The 21,140-nt window shown below is 41.1% G+C and overlaps 1 protein-coding gene and 1 long non-coding RNA gene across 9 annotated transcripts in view; both read right to left on the bottom strand.

Annotated features, from left to right (window-relative positions):
* The window catches only part of carmil3 (capping protein regulator and myosin 1 linker 3), a 97,187-nt gene that overhangs the window by 62,857 nt on the left and 13,190 nt on the right, over positions 1-21,140 (bottom strand). For all 8 annotated transcript variants that reach the window (XM_085139876.1, XM_085139879.1, XM_085139877.1 and 5 more), the window contains exons 3-8: positions 16,321-16,371; positions 13,868-13,927; positions 13,665-13,786; positions 10,703-10,797; positions 10,206-10,276; positions 9,966-10,039 (exon numbers count right to left, since the gene is read on the bottom strand). In XM_085139876.1, the coding sequence (XP_084996002.1) occupies positions 9,966-10,039; positions 10,206-10,276; positions 10,703-10,797; positions 13,665-13,786; positions 13,868-13,927; positions 16,321-16,371 (473 nt within the window). The remainder of the gene's footprint in view (positions 1-9,965; positions 10,040-10,205; positions 10,277-10,702; positions 10,798-13,664; positions 13,787-13,867; positions 13,928-16,320; positions 16,372-21,140) is intronic.
* Positions 1,870-9,959, bottom strand: LOC146498326 (uncharacterized). The gene is made up of 2 exons (XR_014870531.1): positions 6,165-9,959; positions 1,870-6,115 (listed from the first exon to the last, which is right to left on the bottom strand). It is a non-coding gene; the product is annotated as an uncharacterized LOC146498326 (long non-coding RNA).

Below are 21,140 nucleotides of genomic sequence, written 5' to 3'. Positions count from 1 at the left end.
ATTAGCAAACTCCATCTGCTCAAAACCATTTGATCCCATTGATCTATAAATTTGCATTATCTCAGGCCAAACTTATTCTATGCTCTGCATTTGGCAAAAAGCAGTTTATCATTGTGACAGGGAGAACAGTACGGGCAGGGCTGCTTTCTAAAAGATGACTGATACTGCAGTCCTGCTGAGGAGAAGAAGCAGAGTGAAATGGAAAAAAAGGAAAGGAGAGAGAGATGTAAAGATCGATGGCCGGGTCAGTGGATTATTCAATAAAGCCACACTCTGATCCCAGCTACAGACCTCAAACACTGCTACATCCACTACTGTACACCCAGACATAGAGCCCACAGATGATCCTGTGCATGCGTTTGGGAGGGAGAAAGTGAGAGAACAGAGAGAGCGAGAGAGGGTGTTATTTAGAATCCTCCAAGGTCCAACTATGGCCGTACTGCTGCTACACCTGCTATACATCATCTGACAAACAAGCAGCAACACAGAGAGAAGGGAGGCACAGAGAAAGCGAATACACACAGGGAAAGACGAAGAAAGGATGATACGGAGGAAAACACAGAGTGAAAGGGGGGGAAAAGGAGGAGGAAAGAGTGTAATCGGACCAAGGATGTTTCTGTTGCAGTAACCAGGACATTACAGTTTATCTCAGAGGAATAAAATGGCTACAGGCTGTGTTCTTTTTTCATGACAGCCGTCAGACCAGTCCATTCTGACAAACACGGCCAAGTCTGTGCAAGCGAGCAGATGATGCACACGTCAAGATTCATCAGCACTGTCTGATTCATGTTTTGACAGCAGGACATGTAATTGACCTCTATGATCCAGCTCAGTCGTGCAGCGTGTTGGTGTTTATGTGTCAATTTGTACTGGTACGTGCGGACGCGGTGGCACAGTGGGTCAATCTGCTGCAGTTTATGTCCTTAATTGGGTCATTTTAGGTTTAGGACAGGGAAACTTTCTCCCTTTCAAACTTCAGTCATCTGCAGCAAGAAGGAATTAGAGGCAAGAGAGCAGAGTGGCCAGTCAACAGTTATTTCTTACAGTGCTCTGGGGAAAATGCACATCAATATCAACATGGATACTTGACCGATTTTCCTGCATACGGGTCAGGAATAGAAACCCCCCGAAGCTTTTTCCTTTAACAATAACATTTCAGAGACTACTTTTCTAACCAGTGAAGAGGAAATAAAGTGTGAAAAACAGGATTACCAAGATACAGTTGGAGCAATCACAGAGAAAGGTGTCAAAGGAACCCCTCTACTTTAGCTGTCTTACGCCTGCCAGGACTATTCTTCCTCACTAACCAAAAAGGAAAATGAAGTATAAATGCACATAAATACTGTATTTTGAGCATTTCGTGATCTGCTATCAAGGACTCCATTTGAAATAAAAACACACCACAGGTTAGACAGCAATTTTTACAAACAGTTTTAAAAAATTGGGAGTTATGGGTTTACCAAATATTAAATTTTATTATTGGACTAATAATTTAAGAATAACTCAATTCTGATTGCAATCTGACTCATTTTGGCTGTCATCATTCTGGCTTACAATGGAAGCTGCTTCTCGTGAGTTGGTATCTCTGTCAGCCTCAGCTCACTCCATGAAAAGTTCCTTTTTTGAGTATATTAAAGACATTATTGTCGTTAGTATAATAAGGCTGGGAATCTGGAGGCAATCCAAGCACAGTTTTCATAGCCAAACATATTCAATATCTGCTCCTGTAACTGTAAATCATGTCTTTCGTCCATCTTTAACAGATGAATCATTTCAACCTTGGCCCAACCTCATTTAAATATCTCTATATTAATAAAACGTTTGCCCCTTTCCATCAGTTGACTGATAAACTTGGATAACCTAAACAGATAGATATTTACAAATCTGTAGCTTTATGAGCAAAACATTCCCATAGTGTCCAGGTTTTCGATACTTGAACTAGAAAGGAATGATTTCATATACTGTATTTATTCTCAGAATCCTTCCTTTCATCTGGTTTCCCTGAAATCTTTCAAAACATGCCCTTCATAATGCACATAAATCATCTTTTTGGATTAACTCAATTTAAAAGCATGCACCGCCTACGTTTATTACAAAGTTTAACATTTCTCAATTTTATGAAGACAAACCTAACTTGTGACAGGTGTTGTCAAGTCCCAGGAAAATCACATTCATGTTTTGATCTTGCACGGTTTTGCAGCACTTCTGGGAAGAAATTTTAGATCCCGATCAAATATCACTGGAAACCAGTTGAACCTAATGCTCTAATGGATTGTGGTTTTTTATACTGCCTTTGCTACTTTACTGCCTAAATGTAAAACACAACTTAAGCAAAAATCTCCCATAGCTCCCCTACATATTCAATGGATAAGAGAAGCTGTTAGTATGTGTTGGATCTGCTCTACTTTGAAAAACCAAGGGCCTTCAGACAGAAATCTAACATGATGTGGGACCTTTTTCACAAATACGTTAAACAGTTAGACTTTTCAAATATATCAGATTCTATACGAAGCTTTTTTAAGGCATCGCAGGTTAAGAGCTATTGTTGTTCATGATTTATTTATTTATTTATGGGTTTTATCATTTTTGATATGGATATGTAAATTGGAAAATACAGCAACTTGAAATTTGTTTTATGCAACTTGTACAATATCAATAAGGCTGAGGTGGTCTCTTTAAATGAATATACCTGCTCTTCCTACTGCTTAGCTTTGATCACAATTACTGTCACTTTTGTTGTTGTTTTTTATTGTCCTGTTGCCAAATTCGATACATTAAAACAAAATTAAAGAGTGTTCAAGTTTGATCAGATGATTGTTTTACAGATAGTCCTGTCCTATCGACTACACACTTCTATCTGTGAAATCAGTTTTGGGTAAAGGCAAGAGTGGATTTTAAGGACTGGATAATATATAATAATTAGGTTTACATATATACACACACACTGATAAACTTGTATTTGTCCACAGGAAAGGCTGAACTCCACTGAAGACAATAGTGGTGCTTGACAGGAGGATCCTTTCCATAGCAAAGAAAAATCCATTCAGAATATCTAGCCTTCAGAACAGAAAGGTCAGATAAGAGTTTGACAAAAAACATCTGACAAAGCCAGACCGGCTCTGAAACTGGCTCCTTTGCACAGATGAAATGATTGCCTGTGGCAAAATGACTGAAGGAAAGAGAAAAGCATGGAGAGGGCTCATGAACTGAGGCATATTACAACCCCTAGAAAACACACTGAAGAAAGTGTGATACGTGGGCATGTGTGGTCTATCATGGCTCTGGGTCACTAGTGTTAACTGACGATGTTAACAGATGAGTAAACTGTGAGGAGGAGAGTTAAAACTTCTGCTTGGATTCAGCCAAGTGCAGCAAAGTTATCTGGACAGCGATTCACAGTATAGACAGACAAACACTGCAAGAACTACCAAGAAGGGTTTTTAAAGGTCATGATGGGCAATTATGCAAAGGCCAGTCAATCAACTCATCTTAACCCAATCAAGCATCGATTACAATGAAGGAAAAACAAAAACACAAGGAAGCAAGAACAAACAACAACTGAAGACAGCTTAAGTAAAGGCCTGATCAAGCATCGCAAATCCATAGTTTTGTGATGTCAACGGGTCCCAGATTTTAAGCAGCTATTACCTGCAAGGAATTGTCAATAAAGCATTAAAATAACAGTTTAATTTATGATTATGGTAATTTGTCCAATTACATCTAAGTGCCTGAAATGAAAAATGGCTATAACTCTTCAATGCTGCATGCAGTATTTCTGTTAAAAGACAGAGAACATGTGCACTTTAAGCAAATATTCATACTCAATAACTCATAACTATAACTTCATGTTCTGGTAAATGGCTAAAATAACTACAAAAATGTGCCCAGAAATGTGTGGAATTAACTGTATACAGTTCTTCCACAAGCATAGTTGGAAAATATTAGGTTCTTGTTACTGGGTGCACTTTAGAGAATATAATTGGAGCACATAGATGTCAAACATACAGACTGTGGGCCAGAACTAGCAGGCCAAAGGGTCCAATTTGACTCAGTGGGTTGCAGGGGAGGAAGCCATAATTTCTGGACCATTAAGCATTGTGTTGCAGGCTGTGAAGAACGGATCATGTCATAGAATTGCTTGTCCAAAACTATTAATTTTATCTAGGCAGAGGTCTGATTTTTTGTCAGTTTTACAGCCTTCTTTCGTACCCGCAACCTGCATACCACACAAAGTAGGTAATTAAGCTAAGAAGCTGTGTATGCACATTTCCTTGATTTACAACAGTCACATTACTTTATAATGAAAATAAATTGGCAGAAAGTGGAAAAAAATTAGACACAGTTGAAAATTGCCCTTATTTTTCTTAAAACATGTCAGGCTGTGTCATGGTCCTGGATTTTAGAGGCAGTGTTTTTTAATTTTGCACTTTCTAGTTCTGTTGGTTGTTCATTTTATCCTGGTTCTTGGTTTACTTTTCATGTATTATTCAGAGATTTTGTGTTATTCCTTTTGCTGGTCGGGGTTTGTTATTTGCACTATATTATTATGTATCATTATTTATTATTTAAACTATAAATGTATTATTTATAGCCACAGAGTGCTATTAGTTTTGCTGTCTAGTTTCTGTTCAGGGTTATAGTTTGTTAATATTGCATTTCTTCCTTCAGTTTATCCTGCCTCCCCCATACTCTCCGGGTCTTCTTAAGTCTCCTTCACTGTGTTAATGTTCCTATTTTCAGTTACTTCCTGTTTTATTTTGATAGTGTCTTGTTTCATGTGTGCTGTATTTAGTTTTGCTTCCCTTGTCTTGGTTTCCCCAATTAGTTCCAGCTGTGTACCCCAGTGTTTCCCATTACCCTAGTTATGTACAGTGTATTTATAGCCTTTGTCTACCCTAAGGGCTTTGTTGCATCTTACTGTTTACATGCCTCTGTTTTCCCTCATGGATCTCCAGTTTGGATTTATGGTTTTCACCTGCCTTTGAACTGTCTGCCTGGCCTTAATAAATGTTTGTTTTCTGTTCTTTAATTCTGTGCCTTGAGTCTGCATTGTGTAAATCATTCTAAACATGATCACCCCTCATTTCCTGTTTTGTTTCCAAAAAGCCAGATTTTTTTGTGAAATTTCATGAAACTGGTCTTAAGAAATAGTTTTCCTGGTTTTATTAAAAGTTTGTCTTAAGACATTGTAAGATTTTCATTTATACCTGACACTTGAATCTGACCATTTTCAGAAGACTATTTTTTGTTTGTTAAGTTGCTTAACACTGACCAATGAATCTGACTGCAACAGCTTCATTCATCATTGGTCTCTCCAGAGCCCAAATCTCAACATTACTGAAGCAGTGAAGCATCTTGACAGAGAACAGAACCAAAGGCAAACAACCTCCAAAGAAGCGCTTTGAATGTCCTTCAAGAAGCCCGGAGAACTATTCCTAAAGACTCCTTACTAATTACATGAAAGCTACCTAGGAGAGTTCATGCCTCCTCCTCCTGCACTATTTCCCATTCTTAGCAAAATATAAAGAAAAAGAGGATAGCTCAAGACTTTTGCAAAGTACTGTATGCTTAATTGTTTTCTTGCAAAGAGATAAGTGCATCACTATCATGTACTTCCTGAGACAACTGGGGAAGTACAGTCTTCCACAGGAGCTGCTAATCCAGTTCTACACTGCAGTCATTGAGTCTGTCCTGTGCTCCTCCGTCACAGTCTGTTATGGAGCAGCCACTAAACAGGACAGGAGCAGACTGCAGCGGACTGTACGGGCAGCAGAAAGGATCATCGGCGCCCCCCTGCCCTCCATCCAGGATCTGTACCTCTCAAGAACCAGGAAATGGGCAGGGAAAATCATCACAGACCCCTCACACCCTGGACACAGACTTTTTGATCTGCTGCCCTCTGGCAGACGGTACAGAAGCCTGCAGACCAGGACCACCCGACATAGGAACAGTTTCTTTCCCCTCGCCATCCCCCTTCTAAACAGTTGACCTGTCACACTGCTCCCACTGCCAGACTGCAACACTAAGTATTCATTCCAGTATTCATTCCACCTCATTCATTTCTGTATTTTATGTATATAAGTTTAGATTAGTTATTTATAGTTGGTTTACACAGCTTTGTGTAATTTACATTGCTGTGCTTGAGAGCCACCATCTACCGGAACCAAATTCCTTGTATGTGTCTGCACATATACTTGGCCAATAAACACGATTCTGATTCTGATGAAGGAAGACTAATAAAGTACCAAGATTGAAAACTCTTGATCGACCTATCACATTTATCGTACATCGGTGTTATCGGCTGATAATTTACCGATCTATCAGTGTAAGCATTTTTAACGTCAAATACATGAAAATTTCAAAAGTAAAGTAAACAATAGATACAAGAAATGCCCTTCAACCATTTTATTGGAGTTGATGTCGCATAGTTTGCCCATCAGAGGGCACTCCGCATCTTCCTTGTTGGCAACACACATGTTTGGGAAACCATAAGCACAACAACCAAGCAGCGGCTAACAGAACATAAATAATTATGAAAATCTATTATTTGGATGTGGATTTTTAAAATAACCAAATCTTGGCTGGGCATCAAACTGACGATCAAAATTCCTTAGAAGGTGTCCCTTTCACCGTGAAAGAACAGACTTTGTAGTGAGGAAACACAGCAATGAAGTGTCTCACAGGCTTCTACAGAAATTGTACATTTTATTTCTATCTCCATCTATCGCCAATGTAGTAAAATAACAACACCATCTCATATGATTATCTGCAGGTGAAAATAGTGCCTTTTCCTATAATGATCATGTAAGTTGTTGACAGCTTGGTTTTTACTTGCCAAACAATATATTAATGAAAATACTCTATAAGGTCATTTATCAGCATTACAGGTGCTAAGTGACCTTTCAACAGAGTCTGAGTGGTTAATCTAGGCTAACTGTCTGATAGCGTTAGCATCATCTTGACTGACATCTTGACAGTAACTATTTGAACCATAATAAAATTAAAAGCCTTCTAAGTGCTGCAAAAATCAAGCAAATGCTATCAGCCGCTCTAGCAGGAAGAAAGCTCCATTCAAAGCATATGAATGTGCTGCATTGCAATGAATCAAAGTTACAGTTTAACTCCGTTCTAAACACAACTCAGATCCAGTAATAGTGACAGGTGGGGCAGATGGCCCGGCTTGTTATGGAGTCCAACTTTAGTAACAGGAAAAATTAAACCAGTCAGAAAGTTTGAAAGCAGCTGGACACTCTACATAGACAAGCGCTTATTAGCATGTGTGTATGCACACAGAGGGTGGACTGTCAATCCAAGAGGTGCCTCTACATGTTCTTGAGTCAGCAAGGCGTAACAATTTTTTTCTCTCTCTGTCTCTCTCACTCGCCAAACAAGCAACTGTATGAAACCACAGAATCTCTACCCAAATTCACACACACTCCACCTATTTGTGACTTTGCAGTAGACACACAGAACCCAGAGTGACAGCGACTCAGCCGAGGAGAACGAATGGGGAGCCAATACAGGAAGCAAAGATGACGAGGACGAGACGGGCCCTGAAAAAAGGTGTCCGTTTTCAGTCAACACGAGTGAGCACAGTCTGTGTTTGGACAGACAGCAGTCAGCAGAAAAAGCATCGCCCTGTCGCTCGCGGTAACGGTAGATGAGATCAATCGGGGGAGATGGAGGGAATAGAAATGTGAAAGGACAAGGAAGGGAGGAAGAGAGTAATGCACCACAAATAGCCTCTGGCACATGATCATGGAACAACCCATTCTTACATCGTTTGTGTGGCCATTTTACAGACTTTCTTGATTATTTCCTGCATTTATTTATTTATTTTTTTGGTGATATTCTTCGCTTCCTTTATCAGCCGTGATTTGATACGGGTTGGAGAGAGTCAGACTCTTGAGCATGTGATTGTGGGCTCATGGGAACAATATGCTGAAGGAAGATCTTGAAAAACAGTACAGGCAGGCAGCTCCCACTTTATCACAATGAATGTGAAGAAATTGTACAAAAGACAAACAAACAACAACAAAAACAACAGAAAGGCAGCGATTTGTGCTCTCAATGCGAAAGACATTAATATATTCATGAGCCTCTGCTGCAATCATGTTTCTATGAATGGATTTTTGATTTACCACCATAGCAAGGTTTCACTCCTGTGATGAGATCTACGTTTTTAAATGTGAATATGTTTTCTAAGTCAGAAGTGCTGTTGCTACACAAGAAAGTAGAAACCATACATACACCTCTGGGCTTTTTAAGGACAAAACAAATAAATAAATGAATCTTGAAACAAAAATAAGCTCGTCTGAATTCTGCTTTTGCATGTCAGCTGTCAAATCTTTTTATGATCGCATCAGTTGGGCAAGTTCTGCGCTCCGACACTATACGTCTGAAAAAGTAGACGCACACACAGACAAAAAAAAGGTACCAGCAGGGAAGTAGAGGAGAGCACACATGGCATCTTAGAGTTGTGGATTCTGCCTCTGAAGGTGTTTCATTCCACATCATCTAAGATCTTAGCAAACTTCTAACAAAACCCAACAGAAGCACAGGAGGGAAAGGGAGCCAGAGAGTCAACAGAAGAGTAGTGCACTCAAAATTTTAACCATGGAGGGTCTTGTTAGACAAATAGCCGCTCTCGTGTAAGAAATGATGAACAGTGACAGCTGAAGAGACACACAGAGAAAAAAAAAACAGCCCACCGTGGTGCAAAATAAAATGCAGACCTCTTCCAAAACTACAAGGCACTCATAAAGCCCAAGAACACAGATGTGTTTTTATTGTTTTTGGTCTTTACTCCAGAGCACTGGGATATAAAATCAGCATTAGTTTTAAGTGCTGAGTTTTGACTTTCAATTCCCCGCCGACCGCTTTATTACATTTGTTTACAACACACCTAAACCCAGTGAGACGGTAATTCTGGACCCATAATCAATTTATGCAGTTTTCTTATCTTCTACAGTTCAGAGCCATAAATCAGTTCACGCATGTTGGTAATAATGTCTCCTTTTTCCCTCTTCTCTATGTTGACAGAATGAAAAGGTCAAACTGGGCCTCGAGAGCAGGGAAGAATTTGGTTGAGCTGATACAAACTTTTTTATTCTCTACACGAGGAGATGATTTTGTAAGCTGTCATCCAGAGACCAATTGGAGAACTGTAACCCTGAACTCCAGCAGGAGCAAATGGATAATTCTGTAAAACCTCCCACTTCAACTCTGATTAGGTGAAGAGTAAAGAAAGAAGGAAAAAAAGGGTCTATATCTTATTTCATTTCAAAAGATCCGTGCCCATAAAACAATGTGGTTTCCGTAGACCTGTGAATTGGATGGCTAGCGGGTAAAATTGCAGGCCATAAATAGCTCAAAATCTGCTGCCCTTCACTTGAAAAATGATTTTGCTGACTTTCACCCTAGAAAGCCTTCCTCTGTTGAACTGGCAAAAGTTTCTCTGTACTTGCCTCTAACTTGATCACGTGAAGCACATGTATGTGGGAACCATCTGGGAACTAAGCGATCCCTGTGAGAATCTTTTCAAATGAAATGATTTTGCACACTCATACGCAAAACTTGGTGTAGAACTACACCTATACTGAGCCGTTCAGTAGAACGGCCTTGACTTGTGCAGAAATGTAGCTTGACGGGTATTCCATATCAGACTGGAAAGGAAGAAAAAGACCCACTAAATCAGTAGGAAAAGAAAGGTGGCTGCAGACCGATTCTGGCAAAGCAGTGCGAGGGAGCGTGCCAAACGCCTGGCTGATGTCTGTGGGTTACATACATCTGCCAAAGACTGACTCCAGCAGAACTAATGAATATCAAATACAATGAGTTTGTGTTAATGTGTCCATTTGCTCTCTGCAACTAACTTTGTTAGTTAATTGAGCTGTTCAAATCAGTGCGAGCTCCCACACTGTACTAAGACTAGGCAGGGCCACAATGTCAGTAAACTACCTCACCTGCTGTCGAGGTGGCTGAAATCCAGTAAGTTGAACTCCCTGTTGTCCTGAGAGTGATAGATTGTGTCAACATCCTGGAACAGAGAGGAGGGAAACAAACAATAACATACAGAGTTTGAGATAGATATGAGACAGTATCATGAAAAATATATTTTCCACTCTACAAAGAACAGCAATCTACAAAAGGTAATATAGACAACAAACACAAGTGGATTTGTTCTGCGAGTATGCTTTCCTCACCCACTGCACTTCTTCTTTGCAGCCAATACCGTTGTAATCGCAAAGAGCTGCATAAGTCTCAGAAAAACCTCCTGAAAATACGAAGGAGAGGACAACAAGTCAATTCAAACTAGACCGTGACAGATCGGAAATGGCAAGGATAGAATGAAGTAGCGGAGGAGACATGGAGAAACGAAAAGGGGAGAGGGTGCAGGCCAGAGATGAAAGAGGGAGTCGAAAAGAGTGAGACAGAGATAGTCAGCTGAGAGGGAGAGATTAGCTGTAAATATTGAGGTGAGATGAAAGTACAGAACCATGAAGGAGCTCTTCTTGTAGATTAATAGGATTACTAGCAGAAAGCAAGTGCATCCAGTAACTTTGGTCTTCTGACCCACTTATGGACAAGTCTCCGAAATGGTTTGGTGTGAGCTACTGAGTCAGCGTGTGAATGGACTCTGAAGTGCTGCATGTATGAATGTGCGTGTGAGATGTGGTTAGAAAGGTAGCAGGGCTCTCACCGCAGGTTTTCTGGGGCTCTAATGATGACTCAGAGTTTGGTGAAAACTTGTGACTCCCATCGGGCATTTCTCCCTCTGCTCGACAAATAGGAGGGCTGAAACAAAGAGAGGGAGGAGATTCAGAGCTAGCTCGTGCTGGCAATGATGACGCCAAAGTGCAGATGTTCAGCCAGTTTAATGCTTGCCATGTCCAACATCTTCCCAGGCCATCATGTGCAGATTTGAATGAAACACAAGGTACATCTGAAGTTGAATGGAATTATATTCATTTAATATGTAAATTTATTGATTGCAGTTGACTAAACTGTTATCCAGTGTTTAAAATTCTATCCTCTTTGTGGGGGAAGATGTGAAAAAACAATTTCAATTTCAACTGACAATAAGAAAAGAAGCTTAATGTGTGAAATGCTTATTAAATAATTAATAATTGTAATTGTATGTACTGCATTCAATCAACAACTGTACATTTGTACTAAAACAAAATTGTAATTGATCTGACTGAAAAGCTCATTTGATGTGAATCATAATTTAAGCAGGAGACTTACATTCATGGCAGTCCTCTAAACCATAGTCTAGTCTGGCCTTTATTCATATAATGCAGTAGAGATAAGCCAGGAAATGTGTGAGCAGGGACAGGACATTCAGCTAGTGTGCAGCCAACAAACTCAGCTGTTAAAGGCAATAAGTCCATGTGTTAGGCATCCTGTGGTGTAATCTACGACAAAACAACCTCTGACTAAATAAAGACGCCTGCTGCAGAACGCACATAAAGTGAAAATAGCCGAACCTTTCATTTTAGCTAGGATTTCTTTTTATTAGATTGAGCTGATTCAGGTTTCTCCCTGTCAGATTAACCAGCAACAATGGCACCCAGATAAAAATGAGATTTGCCTTATTATAGGGCAGAACAGTGGTGGGTTTAAATCCATCAGCAGGCTGGGTACTGTTTGTTTACATGCATCTCTCCCAGTCCTCCGGCTTCCCCTCACAGTCCAGAGACATGCACATTTAGCTAATTGGTGATGCTAAGTGGCCATTAATGTGATTGTGAGCGTGAATTATCATTTGTCTTCCTGTAATAGACTGGTAACATGTCAACTGGTATAAGCTCCACCTTCCCACAGAGTTAGAGCCAACCTTGTCAAACATAAGGCCCAGGGGCCAGTATCTGCCCAGCTAAGATTCCAATCTCCTGACACCTCTGGAAATTTAAAGGCAGGCATAGGTTTTAAACTTTCAACTGTATTTTCACAAGTTTTAGAACTTCCCTGCTATTCGTACTACACAAAAGTAATTAAGGTAAACCTCTTAGTTAAACACCTATAGCATTAAAAGTATAGTTAGTTAAGTAGTTATCTTTAATCTGATGTGAAATGAGAGTTTCTTTGATCAAAGTGGGCTGTATGTGGCCCATTGAGATGGTTCACTATAAATCCACGAACCCCGCTGCAACAATAGCTAATAAGTATATTTGTCATCTATATTTTATGGAGAGAGGCACACGGCTGAATTATTAATGAGTATTTTTTGTAATGAGAAGGCCTCTGGTATCAGGAAAAGTACATTCTAAATATTATACTTCTTTCCTTTGGTGCTGTTGCTAAAGAGTCCTTAAGCAAGACATTGAACTCCCAGTGGCTTAAGTGGAGTACTGTAGTGCCCAAGAGACTATACAAACACACAAGGATGCACCAAGGTTCGAATGAATGAGTATAACCCTTATTCCCAGCAGGCTCACACCCTGGTAGGTATCATAATGATACATCCTTACACAACGTCCAGTGAAATTAGGACATTAAAAGGGAATTTGACGTAAACATTGAGATCTCAAATGAACTCCTGCAAAACATAGCTCATCCACCTTTTCTACCTTTCTGCCTTATTTGCATCAGAAAGAAACAACAAGTAAGCAGAGCGTGTATGGATGGATCAGAAAGCAAATACTGTGTTCACACATAGTACTGCGGCTGTACCTGCTTTGGCTTTTTGATAGGATTACACCGTTACACTGTGGAATTCAACACACACCATCCTTAATCGCATTTGTCAACAAAATCACACACACAACACCCAACAACATCCGTGACCTTAATCCCTGCCTTATCTCCGCAATCATCATCATCCGCCCCAGAGCGTGCATACGTGCGCGCTCTCTAGATACTATCTGCATCGTGTACCAATCAGTTACCGGGCCGCACAATTAAACCCACAACACAAGGTTCCTCCCTGTGTTCTCTCCCCTTTCTTTATTTCTCTTTAAATGTCCTCACTGGAAGCAATCATCTGCCGCGGCCCTAATGGAAAAGAGCTATTCTGAACGATGATAAAGTGCAGAGATAGCCTTGCGCAGGTCAATAGCGGAGCACAGTCAATCCCAGTGCTCTCAGAAATTGTAGATGAGAACTAAGAGAGAGGGAAACAAACTCTGTGCCTTCCTTTCCTCCTCATACATTCTAATGACTGCGGGACAAAACTTTCAGACACTCTGTCTGGGCTTTTCATTGTGTGCATCCTTTGCGCTTTACCGCTTTAGATTAAAGCGTAGAGGACGTTCAGTGCCCACTGTAGGATTTTCATCGGCATAAGAATGTGTTTCTTTTGACTTCAGGGTTGAGGCGACAGCATCTACTGACTGAAAGTACTACGTAAACAGCGGGAAAACGAAACAGTGCCTTGCGGTAGCAGCCTACTCAGTGTCAGCTGGCAAATTAAGCCCAGTGATTGCTAGGTGTAAGAGTCTACAATGACAAAGAAATGCGTTGGAGGGAAACTACTGCAAGATAAGAATGATTTTTGGCTGTTAAAGAGGAAAGCAATCCTAAAGTGAAGCTGCCAACTTGCCAACACACTGTCAAAGTCTGTTAACGTGGGACAACTTGCCTTTGCTGCTCAGCAACATAAAGCACAAAAACAGAAAGCTTCGGCACTTTGCTCGAGGATGGCGACGCTTGACATTGCTTACGCATAAATTGAGTTGTTGAAGACTCTGGAGAGGGCGTAGTTGATGTGGCTGACCATGTGATCCAGCTGTTCCTGGGTCTGCAGCCTCAGCGAGTAGGTGGTCTTGTCTGTATCGATGATTACCTGTATTGACAATGACAGTTTTAATCCCGTGAGAGTCAACGCTGCTACGACAGTACAGTTGGCAGGAAGCGCCGCTCTCACCTGGTGTTCTGGGTAGGTGTTCATTGCTCTGATTTCCAAAAAATTGAAGGTGACCTCGACCTGAGAGAAGCAGAGATGCATCACAAGCTCAAACAAAATCCTTATGTTACCTAACATCAGCTTGTTTTGTTCACAAAATATTGTACAGAATAAAGAAGATTCTGAGTTCTGATGATGCCAATTTGCTCAAAAGGAAAACTCAAATGAAGCTGGAAGCAAACACACACACACACACACACACACACACACACACACACACACACACACAAATCAAACATGAATTAAGAAAAAGCCAAGGCTTCTTAAACTTCAGAGAAAACACAGGCTGACCAGTAAAATTACATCTGAAACTGTTCGCTCTCACTCACCACCTATAAGTAGTGGTTAGAAAGAAAGGGAATTATTGACAACATTGTGGATGCCTTCCAATCTAGCTTGAACTGTTATCTTGATCGACTTTGGCAGCAATTCAATAGATCTACTCTAAAATTCAGACTAAATACCTTCCTTTGGAATTTTCTGTTATGTTTGTCCTGCACAAAAGTGTTTCCGCTGCAAATCAGCTGGTCAGCAGCCTAATCTCTGCCCCAGATTCTTACTACAGCTGTGCATGTGAGAGAGAATCATCGCCCTGATGATTTGTTGACTTGCTTACAACCCTTCTGATCAATTCACTGCTCATCATTTCTAGTGTGCACAGTGCTGTGATGATGAAATTATTATGGCCAAACAAATACAATTTGAAATGGGATCACTACTAGTACTGGCTAATAAAAAAACATTTTAAGAAATGTATTTACAGTCATGCTAGATGAGACACTACTCCTATGTCTGTAGTGATATCACAGACTGTATATTAAAGATGGAAGCCGTTTTGGGGTAAAAAAGTGAAGCCAAAAGTCCACTGAATTATTTTACTTAATAATGACCACCAGGAGGCAAAACATTAGTCTGATAGTATAGAAACTGAAACAACCCCATTTCTCTTTAAGTTTATGACATCAGAAAACACTTTCCAGATGAGTTTCAAGTCTTATTGAACACAACCTCATTTATTTTAAATTAAATTTTGGTCCCATTCAGAGTAATAAAGATAATAAATTGGGTTATCTTTTAGGATTTCCTATAAGTCACTGATGAATGGCTGTGTAATGTAGCTCGATTTCTTACTCATCCACTTTCAAACCCACAAAGATGGCTGATCAAAATCTATTTATGGGCTTAATTAGAACTAATTGGTGGCACCATCTTGACTGCATCCACCTTAATATACAGTGTATATGAATCCTCCCTTAGTTATGCTGCAATAGACGTAGGCTGCCGGGGGATTCCCATGATGCATTGAGTTTTTCCTTTCCAGTCACCTTTCTCACTCACTATAGACCTCTCTGCATTGAATCATATCTGTTATTAACCTCTGTCTCTCTTCCACAGCATGTCTTTGTCCTGTTTTTCTTCTCTCGCCCCAACCAGTCGCAGCAGATGGCCGCCCCTCCCTGAGCCTGGTACTGCCGGAGGTTTCTTCCTGTTAAAAGGGAGTTTTTCCTTCCCACTGTCGCCAAAGTGCTTGCTCATAGGGGGTCATATGATTGTTGGGTTTTTCTCTTTATCTAGGAAGCGCTTTGAGGCGACTTTTGTTGTGATTTGGCGCTATATAAATAAAATTGAATTGAATTGAATTATTAGCAAAAAGAAAAATATTAGCATTAGGTTAGCCTTGCATAAATAGTGGAAGCAAGGACAAATGGCTAACCTGGCTCTATTAAAAGGCATTACAGTCCTCCTACTTTAACCAATCAAGGTGTTCAAAACATAAACTGTAGATAAAAGATGATTAGCACCACCAGGACATCACCCACTGGTTATTAATGTACCAACTTGAAGCGTCCAAGTTGAGCGTACCCTGAAGTACACTCCATTTTATTCTCCGCTTTACTCCAGTGGGGACTATTGACACTTAAAAGATCAAGAAATCATAAGGAAAGTGTTTACTGAGATCATTAAGTGGGAAGTGAGAAGTGGGGCTGTTTTCCCCACAGACTTTGACCCAATGAGGCACCTCCGGGAGACAGGTTTAAGGCACTACTGGCTTCACTTTTGTGACCCAGAAGTTTGTTGTATCTTTTATATACAGTGTATTGTTGAAACAGCCAGTAGCAAAGGTGACCAGCTGCATCTTAGCTGCTGGCTGCAAGCTAAAAACTATATTTACATCCTCAAACTGCTGCTTTAGTTTTATCCCACCTGCCCCTAGTTGTCTACATTGCAATTGTCATCATTACTACTATCATCCTATAACATCATCACTGCAGTCATCATCGTTATCTCTTTTCTCCTGCTCTGAAAAGCCTTTGATTTTTTTTTTTTTTTGTCACGTTTTGTGCGAATTACCATGAGATCAAGGCTGGCAAGTGAAAGCCATGAAATTCCACTGAGAGCGGGGGAACATTTACCTTGGTGGGCACTTTGACAGCAAAGAGATACAGTCTCCATGTTGCCAGGACCTGAGGGGAGAACACATTTATATTTCTGTCAGACAGCAGGAAATGCAAAATGCAAATCGCGGCAAAAAATAGCACAGCACAAACATCCCATAAAGAGAGCAAATCATCTCCGCAGCTCATCCAAATGGCTCGTAAGTCATGCTAAGCACCCTAGACATTAGTGAGCTAATGACGACAGCACGTGAGCGTGAGCGTGCGTGTGCGTATGTGTGTCAAAGACATATGATGGCGGGACTGCAAGTCATTTCACAGTCCAATTTATCGTGCCAAGTTGTGGTGATGGAACTAAGTAGTATTTATTCAACAGACGCCTCATCGCCCCGGCAAGAATACTGGTGAAATAACAGCGAGAAGACAAAAAAAAGACAGAGAGGAAGAGTAAGCAAAAAAGAGTTGTGCTTTTGTCAGAAAAAAGCCATTACCATTTAAAAGTGTCTGGGGTAAATTAAGAGAAAGAAAATGTGAATAAATTCACATCTGCCTATGCAATTAATCTCATTCATAATTCAGAAATTCCATAATTAGCATACTCAATACATGCATGCATGCACTGCGCGTCTCTAGCCCTTCCAAGCCGCGTCTCTAACTCTCGACCACTGTCTCCATGCTCTTTTTCAGCCAGCTTCCAAATTGTCTTGTCCAAAATTCCTTCCCTTGCATCCTTTCATTCCTCTGATTTCTCTCTTCATCTCCATGGAAATGTGTTCATTTTCTTGCTTAATCCCTAACCCCCCCTCCCATCTCCCAATGTGGCACTGTGTCCTGCCTGGTTTGCTCCCACCTAACACCTCACTCCAACTCCTCTTGCCCTCACCCCTCTCTCCTCCTCCTCCCCCCTTCTCCCAAGTCCCCTGTCTCCTTTCCTGTTTCAGTTTTTCTATTCTTTTTTCTGCTCTGTCACTTTCAATTCCTCAAGGCCTCTCTGCGCTGAATGGCTAATGGCGCCCTGCTGAGTGGCAGTGAGAGGAAGAAAGAAAATGAAACATACAAAGAGATACAGGGAGAGAGAGGGGAGATAGAGGAGGCGATAGAAGGGCAGAGACACCACTTTCCCCTCCAAATAATTAAGTCTTCTCCTCCACCATACTTCACCAACTCCCAGCAAAGCTCATCTCACAGATCAACCCTGTGTCTTAAATATATAGGCATCCATAACAGGCTCCAACAGAGAAGAGAGGCTGCACTAAGCTTGATGAGAGGCCTTTGCAGAAGGAGTCCAATCACAGCTCCTCCACAAATTTCCCATATAAATCCAGAGGGAAAGCACACAGAAGGAGGGGGAAAAAAGGACAAAAGTTGAGACGCAAATATATATAATGAAGACGTGATGTGACGTGACGACAGATGCACCACTATAAAATCCTGCTACCTGACAGAAGGTCTCATCATGTAAACAAAGGCATCAATAATGCAGGCTCACTGATGGGCGCCGATTTGATCCCACGATGCTGAAGCAAGTCTCTTGCATAGGATTTCTCCTCTCTTGTTATATCATTTACAGGCTATCGAGGCATCATTAAAGACAAATCAATACTCTGGTTATTTTTTGCTTACTTGGCTGGGACGTGTGCAGCAGTGAAGGGAAAATACACCCAATAATCCTCGACAAAAAAATAAAAAATCCCTGTTGTTTTGAGGTTTTATGAGCCATCTAATTATGTGTTGTGTGACTTGGACGAGCGGTTGTCTGCGCGCCGCATCGACCGCGTTTAAAGAGAGTCAAAAAGCGCGCTGTATTGTTTATAAAGTCGGCGAGGTTCAAGTCTTTTTGCCGTTTGCGAAAAGCAACGGAGACAACAGCCTGTCACTCTCAATAAGCCTTTCAGTTAGCTTCCTGCATCATTTAACAGCCCACGCTATATTGTAGCTAGATAGCAACTAAGCGGTAGACGGTAGTAAGCAATAGTCAGAGTTCCAGAGTAATACTTCAAAGTGCTTCACTTTAATATTTTAGACAGCTTAATCAGAATGGCCCAACGTTCAGAGCTGAGCAGCAGCCAGTCCTGTCAATCTCCCCACCGCCCCGAAAGCTGTCACCCATATCAATCTGAATGATAATTTATATCTTCTGCTGTAATTGTCACACACGGCTTAGCGGGAGGCTGACATTTTCACAGGTGTACATATTAGTAATTCGTGTGGTGTAGCAGTACCGTAGCAACAGCTGTGGATTAATAAAAGTCAATCAGTGGGAGAAAAAAGGGAGAAAAGGCAAATATTTTGATTGTCAAGTAGAAACTGAAAATTCACATTTTTCCCTTTTTTAATATATTATGTAGTAAGGTGGATAACTCTGGGTTTGCGCTTGGTGGTAAGGATAAAAAGGAAGATAATCACCTTGGGCTTTCATTGTATTGCGAGGGATCTAATGAAAGAAGATAATGTGGCAGAATGATTAACAATGAAAATAACTGGTGGAAGATAGAAGCAAATAAGAGACCATCTTATAGAGTTACGGTGCTGTTTAAATCAATCACTGTTAAGTAGAGATGCACAGATATCCATACCAATGTTGTTTTATCTTTCTTGTTTGCTTCCTTGGTATACAAGGGAAATTTATAATACAAAAAATAATGTTTAAAGCCTTCTAAAGTCATTAAATTTGCTCAAATTTGTTAAAACAGTCTGACATGGCACACATACCGACCTCTGCCACTCGTGAATGCCATCTTATCCGGAAATAACAGGCAACGAGGAAATTATCAGCTGATTGCACCAAAGCCAGGAGGTTATACTACTTGTATTCTGCAGCAAGTCAGATTATTCAATATTTGTGTATTATCTTTTTCAGTGTTTTACTTCGCAGACAGCCCCTGAGCACTTGTCTTACAACTCAAAGCAAGTAAAGAACAATGTTATTGATTCAGGAAGTTTGAATGAGTGAATGTGTTTCTAGCCAAGTAGCAGGTGCGGTGCACTTTGTGCTTTGGGTAGAAAGGCTGCTCTGCTGTGCTTGATCTCTGTATGTGAATTTAAATGAATCAAAAATGGGAATTAATTGTATCTCATCATTATGCAGTTGCATTTGAGCACCCAAAATAAAAGCATGGCTTTAAAATACATGTTTTATATATATGTATCCATCAACTGTAACCATCGTACATGAGCGTCTGTCAGTCATGGATGGAGAAGATTACTGTTGGTCCTGTCCGTCCTCTTCCTCGACTATCACATAAATAAATGGGTTGTCCTAAGTAACCAAAAAGAAAGTCAATAGTTTCTGAAGTATAAAGATAATAAGTATCGGCTGGCACAAGCAGTGACGCTAATGTCAAGTATGATGAGCCAGAAGCAGAATCCTGCCCACCTTGCCTTGACCCCCTCCCACAATAGAAGGTGACATTCTGGCAAACCTTCTATTCCGCAGATCAATCACAAATCCTAAAAGCTGCAGAAAGATTCGTTTTCCACCCAGGAAATCCTCTGAAATGAGATGGTCAACTTTTTTTTTTTTTTTTGATCTGGTCAGCCAGGCAGACAGCAGGCGACAATCTCTAAAAGTGATGTGGAAGAAACGTGAGAGAAGGACTAGAAGGCGAAGATGATTGGGGGGGGGGGTGAGGGGTTGGGGGAGTCCAGAAGTGCCCTTGCGGTGATGGCACGGTGTCAAAGCTCTAGTTCAAAGATCTAGCCAGCAGGCTGGCCCCCGAAGCTCACTGCGGAGGACCGCGTGTGCAGTACACGCACAGAGCAACAAACGCATCTCTCCACTGCTTTGTGTGTTCGCGTGCACACGCAGCAGCGAGGGCAGAGGGCGGGGGCTTATATTAATCATAAGCTGTCAAGCTCTGGGTCTTGCACTTCAAACGAGATGGCGCAAATCAAAGTGTGTCTCTGGGTCTTGTACGTGTAAATGTGTATGCGTGTGTGTTGCGGCATTGCCTCTGAAGGGAACAAGAAGAGGATCAGTGCCAGATTCGGCCGCCTGCGGTATTTCTGGCTCGGCCACAAGGGCATGTTAAAAAAACCCAAAAGACATGCACACAAACACACACCGGGGTGAAAATCAGAAATGTTCTATCGCCAATATTTGCATAAGTTCAGCGTGCTCCTACAGCACACACTGCTTTTTGACTCTCACGCACGTATAATGATGCACAATAGCTTGCTAAGCTGGCTTTGGACTACACTCGTCCCCTCTCTCTCTCTCCCATCCTGTCACACAGAGTCAGCCACCATCACTCAAGTGAACCCAGCATCATAAGAACACAACCCTGCCATCAGTCAATCTGTCAGCTTATGTGTGTGTGTGTATGTGTGTGTGTGTGTGAGAGAGAGAGGAGGGTCTGAAAGCACAGATGCCCCAGGTCCTGCTTCGTAAGTGGACTTTAGAGTGGTAGGGAGGGAGAGATGCAAAGCGCCGAAACATATCTTGTTCCAAATTCTCTGATAAAAATGGAGTCCTAAATTAAAGAGATGGCACTCTGAAAATGAGAAAGAAAAACTGGGGAAAAAGAGGCAGATAATGGGATGAAGTACTGTAATGTAGATGGGTGACAGAGATGAGAGGATGAGAGGAGAAATAGAGGCTGGAGAGTGGCAGGGATTGGACGAGTGGGTCAAGAGCATTAAAGGGAGGGGGGAAAAGTGAAAGCATAAAGTGAGCAAATGCAGGGATGCCGGATGGGACGAGAAATGAGCGCAGGCCAAATGGATGAGGAAAAAAGAGAGGAAAGGAGAGGAGCAGTGGGTACAGTAAGGACTGAGACAATGAGAACGAGGGAGCGAAAGAGAGAAAGCGACTCAATAGAACGGAGAGATAAAAATAG

Source organism: Neolamprologus multifasciatus, chromosome 18 (assembly GCF_963576455.1).
Source record: "Neolamprologus multifasciatus chromosome 18, fNeoMul1.2, whole genome shotgun sequence".
Taxonomy (NCBI): Eukaryota; Metazoa; Chordata; class Actinopteri; order Cichliformes; family Cichlidae; genus Neolamprologus; species Neolamprologus multifasciatus.
This window is presented reverse-complemented; position numbering and strand designations above follow the sequence as displayed.